The 13,113-nt window shown below is 43.0% G+C and overlaps 1 protein-coding gene across 2 annotated transcripts in view; it reads right to left on the bottom strand.

The window, feature by feature from the left end:
• Positions 1–13,113, bottom strand: part of PAMR1 (peptidase domain containing associated with muscle regeneration 1) — a 54,230-nt gene that overhangs the window by 17,915 nt on the left and 23,202 nt on the right. For both annotated transcript variants that reach the window (XM_035328305.1, XM_035328306.1), the window contains exon 6: positions 10,785–10,892. In XM_035328305.1, the coding sequence (XP_035184196.1) occupies positions 10,785–10,892 (108 nt within the window). The remainder of the gene's footprint in view (positions 1–10,784; positions 10,893–13,113) is intronic.

Here is a 13,113-nt window from a genome sequence, read left to right as displayed (position 1 = left end):
AGCTTCAGGATGCTCTTGCTGGAAAGAGCCTAACACACAGGGGATGTGGGATTGGAAGTGATTTATTTTTTCTCTGTTTAAGTAAGTAATTTAAAAAAAAATCCAGCAGAAAATAGAAATTTATTTGAAAAGTGAATTTACCACTACAAAACCATTCTAACAGAGAACTCCCAGGCAGTGGTACCCGCGTGCACCTCGTGCAGCTCACCAGTAGCTGCAGTTGCTGCCTATGGCCAGCCCTGCTGAAGTGAACAGTGGTAACTCCCATCAGGTTTGACTTTTGGCCTGTAAGTCTCTGATTTGATCAAAATCTTTTTCTTGGTTTAACTTTTGTTATGAGGGCAAGTCTAATTACATGACTACCCGAGTGTCGTTATACAGCAGTTCCTAAAATTTATGGTACCTGTATTTCCAAAGTCTTTGTAAAATAAGCATCTGTCTGCATTTGACTGCTGGGGAAGCTGTAGCACAGACATATTAAGTGATTTACCAGAAGGCAAACAGTGAGTGAGTGGCAGAGCTAGGAAAAGAGCTGTTATCTCTGTATATTCTTACGAAGTTTACTTGCAAACTGGCCCAGCTTTGTGCAGAAATCAGCATTCAATAACTGCACCATTACATAATCCAACGCGTTGTTCTCAGCAGCAGGGTTGAGGTGATGGAGCTGTACAGGAGCAGATAGCTGCGTGCCCTGAAGGCACAGCACAGGAGGTAAGGCGGAACCACCTCTGAGCAGCCCAGAGGTCACTGTGGGGTAGCAGGACGCCCTTTGCAAAGCCCCTTGAATAAATTGCTTTTCAGAATTCAGACTTACAGAATTTATCTTCACTCATAACAGAACTTATTTTCTATTCTTGGCCCTTGAGCTTTGTGAGTCCATGTAAATCTCTGGCTCTATTTATTCCTACACTTATCCCTTCCCTCCCCAGCGGGCACCCACAAAGTGAGGATGCCCCAGGTTCTCACAGGGTTTGCTGGCAGAGAAGAACTGATGTGGAGGAGGACTCAGATGGCTCTCCTCAGACATCATCCCCCTGCAGCTTGGCAGAGCAGCCCAGAGATGAGGATGCCTAACACATAAGCCCACAGATACTAACTTTAGCCAAAAGCATAAGGGCATTGGCTGTCAAAATGTTTTTGGAATGCCTGTGTCCTCAAGGAGGGAATGAGGTGAGGGATTTCTGGAGGCTGTGGCTCAGAATGCTCAGGAGAATTGTTTTAACTTTTTTCTCATAAGCAGTGAGCAGGACTTCCAAGCAAGTATATGACTCTGGCAGTGGGTTTGATGAAATTGCTCACCAGCATCCTGAGGCACGTCCTAGGGCAGTGTGGCTCTACACTCTCCTCTGAGCAGGGCCGTACCACCTCTGGGAGCCTGGGAGACCCTGATGCTTCAAGTCACACTACAGGGGAGACACCCTGACTCCAGACTCATGCTTTAGGACCCCCAGCCTCCTGGTCTGCCCTTCAAAGCTGTCTGCATGCTGGGATCATGGGCACATCGTGAGCCTGCTGATTGGCAAATTGGATACCTGAGGTCCTGCAGCAGGAGAACAGGTAGAGCTGCCACAGTCCCAGGGCAGAAAGGTGCCATTGCTGGCGGATGACTTCAAGCAGGTCTCACACCCAGTGGCTGACATATGAGAAACCTGCTCTGTCTAGCACCTAATAGAGCAAGCTGTGTTATTTGAGGTGGGAATGCCCTTCTCTCTGTGACACTGCTGGAAGAGGAACAAGGACTGTTCCCCAAAAATGTCCCTCTTCATTGCAGTAGCTTCCATTCACTTTGCTAGCCAACAAGGATTCTGCATTAACTTGCCCTTGCTCACTTGTGTTTCAAAAAAGAGGAAACTATCAGCCCTCCGTTGTGGCTCTTGTGGTGACACATTATCTCAGTTCTAAAACCAGCTGAAGCCACTTCTCCTGCAGAAATGCTGGGACACACAATTTACCATAAAGATTGTTGATCTTAATCTGTGCCCCCTGAAAGAGTCCTGGAAGCTCAAAAGCTCCTCTCATTGTTCATTTTTGCCTGTCCTCACATTAATCCTGGAAATGTCAAAGGAAATCATAACAAGAGCAGCTCATGAGCCAACCCCAAGTACTAGAGATTGTAGACTTCCAGTCCTACTTTCTGGGCCTCTTCACTTTTGCAGCAGTTCCACCAGCTAGGAATAATTACACAAAACTATGACATAATCCCTACTGAAATTTAAATCTTTTCATTCCCTTCCAGCCAATTGGAACTCACTCCTGATGTTTTCCAGCTCCCTGCTTCTGTGAATGAGACAGTATCCATGTGAAAATATGCTTGGATCACCCACTGTGATTTATTCATCCGGAGGCAATTTGGAGGTTGTTGCTTACAATTAGCCACTTGATCTTTATCAGCATTGTTCCTAGCCCTTAGAAAGCTGTGTCTCTGGGTACAACCTTTCCGGTATTCGGATGGCCTACTTAATTATACAACTGGACCTGTTTTTGCACGGGATACTGGACTGAGTGAAATCCTAATGAATGATCCTCAATATTCACTTTCTCTATCAGCAGCAAGAACTAATATTTAGAGTAAGTTCCCCAGTGTGTCCCTTGGAAAACATCACAATATCACACTGCAGAGGAGAGCACCATCTGCTCACAGGGAAGATTGTAGAGCCACAGAGAAGCTGATATCCTCGTTATTATACCCAATGACAAAAGAGAGTAAATCATCTTGAGGTGTTTCATTTTGGAGATGTCAGCCTTCCAGCTGAGGAGGGACAAGCCCAGGCAATGCCGGATGGGAAAGACATTTGTTGCTTTGAAACAATGTTTGTGAATGTCCTTTAGTGTAACAGGAAAACACCATTTAATGACATAGATTCACTCCGGTGTGGCTGACAGAATAGTTTATTCAGTCTTTGGAAGGGATCTAAGCTGGATTTCAGGCAGAAAAGATGATCTGGCATTGCCTGTTTAAGAGAAAGAGATCAAAATTACCAAGTGTTGAGATGAGGGTGTAGGGAAAAAGAAAATTAAGGGAATTAAAAAGCAGGAGAGTACTAAGGAAGTAGCAGGGCAATTTGGTTGGCTGTGAAAAGCAGTTGCTGAGCTCTTGAAGAATACAAAGAGGAGTATGGGAGCCATAAGAAAGAGCAAGTGGGATACTGCCTGATCGTTTGTGTCATCATGGCTACCGCCTGGGGCCATCCTGCTTTGGTAGTATTTTTTATCAGCTGCAAAGAGTGTGCAAGGCAGTGAAATCATGCCCAAGAGCACAACAAAGGGAAGTGCCTAAGGTACCTAGCCTCAGAGATGTTTGAGTGTAAAATCCTAAAGGAGGAACAAAGCTTTTGAATGAACTGGGGAGGGGGTCGGAGGGGGAATGAAACTGTCAGCACTTAAGCATGCTGGTTACTCCAACAAGCTTTCAAAGTAGTTTTAAGGTTACCCCAAAGCACTGAAAGAACGTGCAGTCTACACATTTGCACCCGAAAAGCTATGAGCTGTGCATTAGTAGTCTTCAGAGAGGACAAGGAGCAGCTGGAGGCAGAGACCCCAAATATATAACTGCTCTGGGCCTCCCTCATTCCTTCTCACTCCAAAGAAATCAAAAGATAATCCCCTGCCTCTCAACTAGGAGGCAGAAAACATCTCCATCAGCAGCTTACAGCTGTATACCAGCAACTCAGAGTCAGCAACCTCTGCAAAGGGTAGGGGTGACCCCAAAGTGTGTCAGTGACGCAAAGGTTTATTTGGCCTGCCATGCTGAAGAGCTGATTTACACCACAGATTGGAGCAAACCTGAGAGTATGACTTTGTCTCCTAAGTGATTCAGTGATGAAATGACAGGGAAAAGTAGCTTTGTGCTGTCCGGAATGGCAAATATATCTGAAACGTAGCTTGGGCTGAGCTGTCCTTCTGTAATACTGATTCGTCTTTCCATATGGCAAGTCATACCAAGGAGAATCCCATGGATAGTTTTACTCTAAGACAAGTTAGCAGACTGCAGAAAATGCTCAAGATTGTTCTGGGGTGTGGGGAGTGGATATTTCCTATGAATTGATTTAACGTAGTTTAGAAATGCACCTCTTTTCCTACAGCAGGCCTATCCTTGTATAGATTTCATCACAGAAAAAACAACTTTTGATGTAGATGATAGCAATGCCTGGAGCTATGCTCTGGGCAGAATGTTTTTTACCAGACACGTTGCCTTTTTTGAAAAGTTAAAAAAAATGGCTACTTAATAAACATTGAGAAGATAATAAAGGGACCAAGTTAAGTTGTCACTAAAGGAGTTATCCTGTCTCTTTAAGCCTTGTTATCAGCTACATTTACTCACTGGGGTTTCAAAACGCTATAAAAATATTATGAAACCAAGCACTGCTAAACAGTATTAGCAACTTCCTTGCACAAACTGTGACTTGCCCAATCCAATAGTTGTATTGACAGAGCTGAAGGAAAGAGCAGTATTAAGAACAAGTGTTCTGCAGTCTGATTCACAAGCAGCAGTTGTTGATTGCTTCAGACATTTGTAGTAATTTCCTATTAGGTGTTCCTGCTCTCCTTATGGGGGCATCTTGGCTGTTTGTGTAACAGAAGCTGAAGACCTTTAGTTTACAGCTCAGTGAATTAAGATAACCCAAAACTGATGTTAGGTTGCCTTAAAACATCAGGTGTCATGTTTTGTGGTTTGGCAGTTGCTATGTGAACAGTTCTGGCATCCTTCTACCCAAGGGAAAAACCTCCAGGAAATATACTGAAGTGAAAGGGGGAGCAGAAATCTCTATTTCCATCTCAAGCTAAGCCCTTTGAATACATGCACTAGGCACTAAACAATGCAAATCACACATCTTAAACATGTGATTGCAGAGACATCTTGAAATTAGAGGGCTGGGCAATCACCAAACACATGAGGTTTAACAAGAGTAAGTACCAGGTTCTGCACCTGGGACAGGACAACCCTGGCTATATGTACAGACACAGGGATGAGAGGCTGGAGATCAGCCCTGCAAAAATGGATCTGGGGATTTTGGTTGACGGCGAGTTGAATATGAGTCAACAGTGTGCCCCAGCAGCCAGGTGGGCTAACCAAATCCTGGGCTGCATCAGGCACAGTGTGGCTCGCTGGTCATGGGACAGATCATCCAGATCTGCTCTGTGCTGCTGCGGCCTCTCCTCAAGCACTGTGTGCAGTTTTGGGCACCACAGTATAAGGAGGACATAAAACTATTAGAGAGTGTCCAAAGGAGGGCTACGAAGATGGCGAAGGGTCTGGAGGGCAAAACGTGTGAGGAGCAGCTGAGGTCTCTGGGTTTGTTCAGCCCAGAGCAGAGCTGAGGGGAGGCCTCATGGCGGCCTGCAGCTCCCTCACAAGGGGAGCGGAGGGGCAGGCGCTGAGCTCTGCTCTCTGGGGACAGCGACAGGACCTGAGGGAATGGCATGGAGCTGGGACAGGGGAGGGTCAGGCTGGGTGTTAGGGAAAGGTTCTTCACTGAGAGGGTGGTCAGGCACTGGGACAGGCTCCCCAGGGAAGCTGTAACAGCACCAAGCCTGCTGGAGTTCAAGAAACATTTGGACAACCCTCTCAGACATAGGATTTGATTTTGGGATGGTCCTGTGTGGAGCCAGGAGTTGGACTTGATGATCCTTGTGGGTCCCTTCCAACTTGGGAAATTCTGTGATTCTATAATTCTCCTGGATAGCACCATACTGTATTACAGGGGAGCAACGATAACATCCCACCAAATGTCTAGCCAGTATCACAATATTCTGACCAGGTTGGGAGAATAACAAAATCCCACCAGAACCAAACTCTGAAGGTGTCTTTTAAAACCTGAGGACTGCAGTACTGTTGTCTTACCCAGCTATGCAGAGAAATGTGGGCCAATAAAGCTCCCAGTATAACTGCACTGGCCATGTCTTCTCTGCAGAAGTATCTCACCCTGTCTGAACAAACTGCTTTGCTGAACAGTCTTGCCCATAAAGGACAGTTTCAGTGCACAGCAGTGCTCAAGGCACAAGTAGTGATGCTGCGTTGCCTCTCAGAGGGAGTCCCATGAAGGTTCTGAGAACAAGCTATCTAAGAGAGCACCTTGACTGTGTCCACATCACAGCTTTGCCATGACAGGCTAAAGGGTGGTGGTGGTTTAAGCTTTAGCCTGTTACCCCTACTAGGCCTGCAAATCCTGAGGATTTCCACATTCCATTTAAAGGTTTTTATTGGTGTATGGGTCTTGAGGCAGTTGAGCTCTTGAACAGTACTGGTGAATAAAAGGCCAGTAGCCTTTACTCCTAATTATAGGACTGGCCAGAGTGGCAAGAAAGGGCTCAGGGGCATTTTCTTACACCTGATGTTGTCCGCTATAATTATGCAGTATATGCATGGCTTAACACATGCAGGCTGCAAATGGCAGACTATACAGCAGTGATGATGGTGCTCCTTGACCTATTATTGAGAATCTTTCTGACAGAAGGAAAAAAAAAAATAGCATATCCTTAAAAGGCTCTACATTACATGTCCATAGTTAGGTGAGAAAAATAGGTTTAACATCCAGAACCTTTCCCCTGTGCCTCATTCTAGACTCCGCTGAGTTTAAAACTGTCTAGTCTATGCCAAACGCTGACAGCTGGGCTCATTTTTTCCCACAGCTGAAGAAGGCAGAGGATGGGGGAGTGTTACTGGTTTCTTCCTATTTTAAATATCAGTCCGTCAGTGAAGGGTGAGGCCATCTCTAAGAACCAGCCCAAGTCATAGTTGCACGGGGGAGAGAAGGGTGGAAGGAGATTATTTCAGCGATGGGGAAGGGTCTGAAAGCTATATTCAGAGGCTGACTGGAACATGGTAAGGCCAGCCCTAGCAACATCAAAGGCTACAGCGTGGAGTTAGTTTATACAGCTTAGTCAGTTGGATTAGACCCTTCATTAGAATGCAGAACAAAGCTTTTCTTCTTGGCAACAAGGAGCAAGAAACAGAATGAAAATGGAAATCGGATCTGAGCCCTGAATTCCCCATTCAGCACGAGATCCCTTATTTGCGTAGGAACTCTAGTTTGCCTGGCTTTGTTTAAAATAAAGGTGACAGGAAATTTCAGGGCAGGATGAGGTCAAGGTCTCTTGCTTTGGGGCCAACAGGCCCTGGGAGGACTCGAGTCAGAACGCCCTGTCCTAGGAGGAGAACAATCAGAGGGTGAGAGCATTTGCCATGGGGTACCAGGGTACCATCTTGCTACAGCTGCATCTTCAGAAGGCAAACTCAACACTGAGACTTTAGAAAAGACCTTTTGTGATGAACAAGTAGTCATCACACTGTACAGTGTCATTGACAGTGTGATATTTGTGTGGATGCTTTTTAGCATGTAGAGCACCAGGATAAGGCCACTAATCAGCTGTTATTTTTTCCCTAACATATCTTTTGAGGAAGCTGCTGCTCCATTTCAGGATATTTCAGGCTAATAGAATAAGATGATCCTTTTTTGTCATTTCTTACACCTCTGATTGCAGGATGATTTGCATTAAAATAGACAGAGGTCATACAGAAGAGCCTGAGTTTGATCTCAATGATATCAGCAGAGCTCAGAGGTCACTGGGAGGGGTGTGCTGGTATACTGCAAATTCAGCTTAAGATTAAGAAGAAGTCCAAGTATTTAAAATAGGAATTAAGATTCTCTACTTACTGTATCATCATAACAAAGCATGCTTATGTGTAAGAAGGTATTTGTTGCTGGTCGTTAGGCCTTTTCTTTACTGTGTTTTAGGAGAGAAGAAAGAAGTAAAGATCTCACTCTATTGGTTAGCATCTATTTTACAATTTCTTATAGAAAAGAAATAAATAATTAATCTCCAGAGTCAAATCAGACATAGTTAAATTAAGAATTTCTTGACCAGTGAATCAGTCATAAGTATGGCTGATTGAAATATTAACAGCTATAAGAAAGAAATGTGCCTGCATTTCAACTTTCATACCTTTATATGATTGTATTAGCCCCTCAGATTGTAAACAAAAAGGCAATTGCCTGGCTGCCATAGAGGAAGAGAGAAGAGAGTACTAGTAATCAGTAATCTGTGCCTTTAATCATTTTATTAATACTGCAAATTGCAACTGACAGCAATTAGGGCTGGATATTACCCCAGGAAAGTAGCTTGACCAATGTTGATCATCCTGTTAAAGAGATAGAATTTACTTTAACAGAGGAAAAATAGGTTCCTTGAGGTTTATCTCATTAATTTCCATAATTTGCACAGTATGTCCCACACTTTTAAAACTAGACTTGGCAACAGACAAAAAGACATAGTTGTGTTGGGATGATGGGGGACTTCTAAAAGTTTTCTGTCATGGAATATCTATTGCTGAATTTGTTTTATTTATTCCTCAGTGAGATAATCCCACAGTCTCCTTTCCTCCAAAGCAAGCCCTTTGGATTTCTCTCACTAAATCTCTCATATCTCTCTGGCTACCTTCTGTTGCACCACCTAAAATCTTCTACATCCACTTAACATTAAGGGGCTCTAATTTTATTCTCACTTATACTTAATTTTCACCAACATAAATCCATTGTCTTTAATGGGATTGCACCTGACATGCTCCAAGAAAACCAGACTGAAAGAATCACGATCACCGTGTCCAACGTCATATTCGATATTCCAACAGTGACCATTTTATGACTGCTTTATGCAGAAATAAAGTTATAACCTTGGCTCCACCTCACAAATCACAGGAAAGACAGCCCTGCTGCTGCAAGACCTAACACAGAGAATGATTCTGAGCATGATGCGATCTCCTTTTAATGTTTAAACTGCAATGCTGTTCAGGAAACTACATGACTAATTTTTAAAGAATTATAGCCGCAGATATTTTTTCCAGTTTTTCCGTTTGCTCTTAGAAAACAAATCAAACTTTTATTTTCTGCCTCTTTTTCCCCTATACGCTGGAAAACACTTAGGATATGCTTTGGCAAAACTGCAGGAAATATCTTTAAAAATACTTCTTTGAAGCCAGAGAGAACAAAGATTTGCCATGATTTCCTCGCACAGTGAGGTTTGCTGTTCACATATAAGGAAAAAAGTCAACCTTTATCTGTTATGGAAGACAGCAAAATAGATGTTGAAAGAAATATTTCTTAGGCTAAGCAAAAGGTCAGCATACGACCACAAACATCATAAAGTAACAGTATTTTATTCACCTCCCTGTTCTTTCACAAATCAAATCAAGGGATTCCTGTCAAGTTAGACCTTACTGTATATATTTTTAAGTATCTCCTCCCTTTGCTTTGTTATTATATACAGCCTTCATTGTTTACACTAAAATAGAAGTCTCATCCTATTTTTTATCCTTTACCTCCTCTGTTGTTTGCTGCTTGTGTTGCATGGGTGAAGTTTCTACACTGGAATTACAAAAGAAAACTAGAAGAATGTGATTTTCATTTCTTCCCTTCACTGTTCTGTAAAGCCTGCCAAAAGCAGGGTTCAGGTTTGCTGGAAATTTAATTAATTTGAAATTTAGGTTGGTTCTGAACCAGACGGGAACCTTTTTTTTTTTATTTTAATTTCTCTCCTACAGACAGCAACATAATCTCACTGAGCAGTTGAGAAGAGTTTCGAGTTTGCAGTCCCTAAATGACCTGCTACTGGCAGAAAAGGGCTTTTTTGCAAAAGAGCCAGACACATTAGCCCTGAACCCTCGATTTTCAGCAGCTCTTTCCATATCAAAAACATTTTGTCTCAAAATGATCCTTTTAATAATGTAAGGAGATACCACGTCACTATGATTTAACTCCCCTGATGAAGTAAAAGTAATTCCAGCACAGAAATCTGTTTCTGAGGATGGCATAAGTGGGGAAAAGATTTTGAAGTGGTGAGGGTTAGTGTATACTGGCTATTCTGAAATAGAATTGAAAACTCTGAAAGCCAGCAAGGCATTGTGTGCCTTATGGCCAGATCAGTGCCAGAGCAATGCCATAGTAAGCCATACTTTCTGTCCTGGGCCAAATATAGTTCCTTCTGGATTTCACTAGTATCACTGAAATCCTCCAGAGTCAGCTGGAGCTCTAGCTCAGTGACTTTAAATATTGCACACAGCTTCTTTCAGTCGGTAGAGATGATACAGCCTTCACTGTAGCATATATTGCACAATTTTTACTCTTTCTTGCTCTTTCAAGCCCTGTCAGATGAAGACATTTGCTCAAGCATGGAAAAAAATGAAATTGCTAAAACACACAATGGATTTGATCAGATTTGAATCCAGTTAATTTACAATTCACTTGGCAGAACAAAAGCAGGTGTATATCTATACGTGCAGGGAGGACTACCAAGAGAGATGTGGACAGAATCTGCCATTGTCTTTTCATTTTGACTCCAAGGATCTCTGTCATTCATGGGTCAGTGCTCTAACTTTCAGACCACTGTGAGGGAAGACAAACTTCCTAGGACTGGCTCTGGCTAAAGCATCAAATGCAGGGCTCAGCCTAGGTATGTGCTGTTAGAAGAGAACAGCTATACACACAATGGGAAACAGCAGACAAATATACCTCTCTCCTGAAAAGGCCAGTCCATTACAAGATTTCTCGTATGCTTCTTTCTCAGCTCCAGTTCTCTCTTATCCTCTTCCACATTGATATAAAGCTTCAGAGCTTTTCAGTAGGAATCATAAACTGCACACAATGCGTCTACAAATGCCAGAAGTAGCTCAGAACGTTCTCTGGTACTGTGATTAACCTAACCTACATATCAGTGATGCTCCTAACATTCAAGCACCTGCATCAGTAACAACCCTGGAGGCTGGTCACACATACAGTGCCTGTACTCACAGTTTTCACAGCGACTCCCCGTATAGCCAGCCAGACAGGCGCATTTGTAGGTGCCGCTTTTGTCTAGAATGCAAGTTCCATCATGAAGACATGGAGATGAAGAACAAGCTATAAAAGAGAAACAAGAACATTCATGGTCTCCGATAAGCTGGAGTTCTTATATATTTTTCCTCATGATGGTTGTGTCTTGGGGTAAATTAAATATTCTGGTGAAAAGGTAGGAAGACAGTAAATGGCCTAACACTTGTTAAAAAGCCTTCTTTTATACTTACTTCTAGGGATGTTAAGGTCTTTTCCAAGTATTCATCATTTATTCTTACCATTTTCCTCTAACTGCTGTCCAGTGGTGAGAAAGGTTTATGGAAGAAAAATAATTTACAGCAAGCTCCAACAGTGTTTAGGGCTTAGCCTTTTATAGCCTTAAAGAAGTTTAATATCAAGCTACATTTCTCCTGCCATTCATCTCAGAGTTGAAGGATGAGTTACAGGATCTGTAGTTTTGTTTTGTTTTGTTCTGTATTGGACATATGTCATCTGAGACTTTGCAAGTTGTTTTGCCCCTGAGGAGCATTTATTTGGTGTTTGGTTCAGGAAGCTGAGCGGTCATGATGATCCTGAGCCTGCTGGGGAAACTCTTGCATATCACAAATCTAACAGTGATGCACATCAAACACTGTATATTAGCATAATGGAGAAAGTGTAATTGCGCCACTTCATATCATCAAATTCCACTGTGCAATAACTCTTACACAGTTTTTGGCCTCTGAGGGAAGACGATGGAATAGAACATTAATTTACTCTGAGAAAAACAAAGGCATAATATCAGTCTAGATTATTTTCAAAACTGAGTGTTGGTTTCAGCAGACAGAAAGTAGAGCCCAAATTACAAGATTTAGATTCTGTTTCAGATTTGAGTATGTCCAGCACCTGAAGAGCTATAGATCTGATGCCCCGCTTCAGGTCCCTCTTAACAAAACCAGAGTGCAGCAAAGTTCAGATCTTCATCCACTCCAAAAGCTGAGTCCATGTTGAGGTCCCATACTATCACATTTAAAGCACTCTCCCTGCTGCAGTTCAGAATGACAGATAGCAGAATAAGCAGTTTTCCTTGCAAAGACTACACTTGAAGCATGAACTTTGAGTTACTTATATCCAGATGGCACGAGACGTGAAATATATAGGTGCCACATATAGATTCCTCCAGAGGTTTCACGTGGTGATGTAACAGTAATTTGTATGTAGCCGGGCAACGAATATCTCCCAGGTCTCTTTGAGGACTAAGGTTGAACTAAGGACAATAATTTGTTTCTTAAAAGGAATATATGTGTGGCAATTGTACTGTGTCCAACTAACCTAAAGAATCATCAAGAAAGGGAAAGAGAAGCAGAAGAGCTTGTGTAGACTGATATTTTGTAGGCACTGGTTTGAAGCCAGTGAACTTTTAGCTTTGTCCTCACCCCAGCTTTGTCTCATGACTCTGTAGAAACAAGTAAATGAGGATAAGTGCCAGATACTATCCTAGAAAATGCCTGATTCTCAAGAGCACTAGATATTTGTCTTTTCAAAGGAGTCTTGATTGCCTGGCTTCAGTGAAACAACATGGGACACTGCTACAAAATGTTAAAGCCCTTATGCTGTGTCAAAGATCACTAGCTTGGGGGTACAGAAAGTAAAGTGGTACTGAAATACAGCAACAGGCTTTCATCTAAACAGATCCAACATATGTCTAATCCTTAGGAGATCCCGATGCCTCCCCATCTGGCCCTCCATCCTTCTCATCTGAAGTCTGCTGAGTGGCTTCATGTCACTCATGCCAATTACTGGTTTTCATTTGACACTTGGCATGGGATGGGTGACAGAGCTCACGGACCTCACACCTGTTTCCAGACCAGCCAGAGCAGCAGCAGGTTGTGTGGTTTCTTCCTTTAATAACTACACCTGTAGCAACTTTTCCAAAGGGGAATATAAACTTCACAGCTTATTTTATATTAATCAAAATCTTTCTGTCTGTCGAACCAGTGACCTCTGTGCAGTCAGTGCCACTGCTTCAGCAGGCTGTGACTGCTAAGCCAGCACAAAGCTCAGCAGAAGGGAAAGCAGTGGTACAAGCCGTTTTCCCAGTCCTCTCCATTACACCACTACAGCGCTGGTGACATCTGATCATCTCCACACCCTATAAGCACAAGTGCTGCTGCAGCTCTCACCTGCACCCCAGGGAATTGCTCTAGCAAGCCTCAAGCAGCCTTTTCCCGAGACCTTGGCTTTTCACAAGGCTGTGCACAGAGGGAAATTTCAGGGGCAATGCTTCAGTTTGCAATGTGTTGCCAGA

The sequence above is a fragment of the Oxyura jamaicensis genome, chromosome 5 (assembly GCF_011077185.1).
Source record: "Oxyura jamaicensis isolate SHBP4307 breed ruddy duck chromosome 5, BPBGC_Ojam_1.0, whole genome shotgun sequence".
Classification (NCBI taxonomy): Eukaryota; Metazoa; Chordata; class Aves; order Anseriformes; family Anatidae; genus Oxyura; species Oxyura jamaicensis.
The sequence above is the reverse complement of the archived record's forward strand: the minus strand, read 5'-3'. Positions and strand labels throughout refer to the sequence as shown.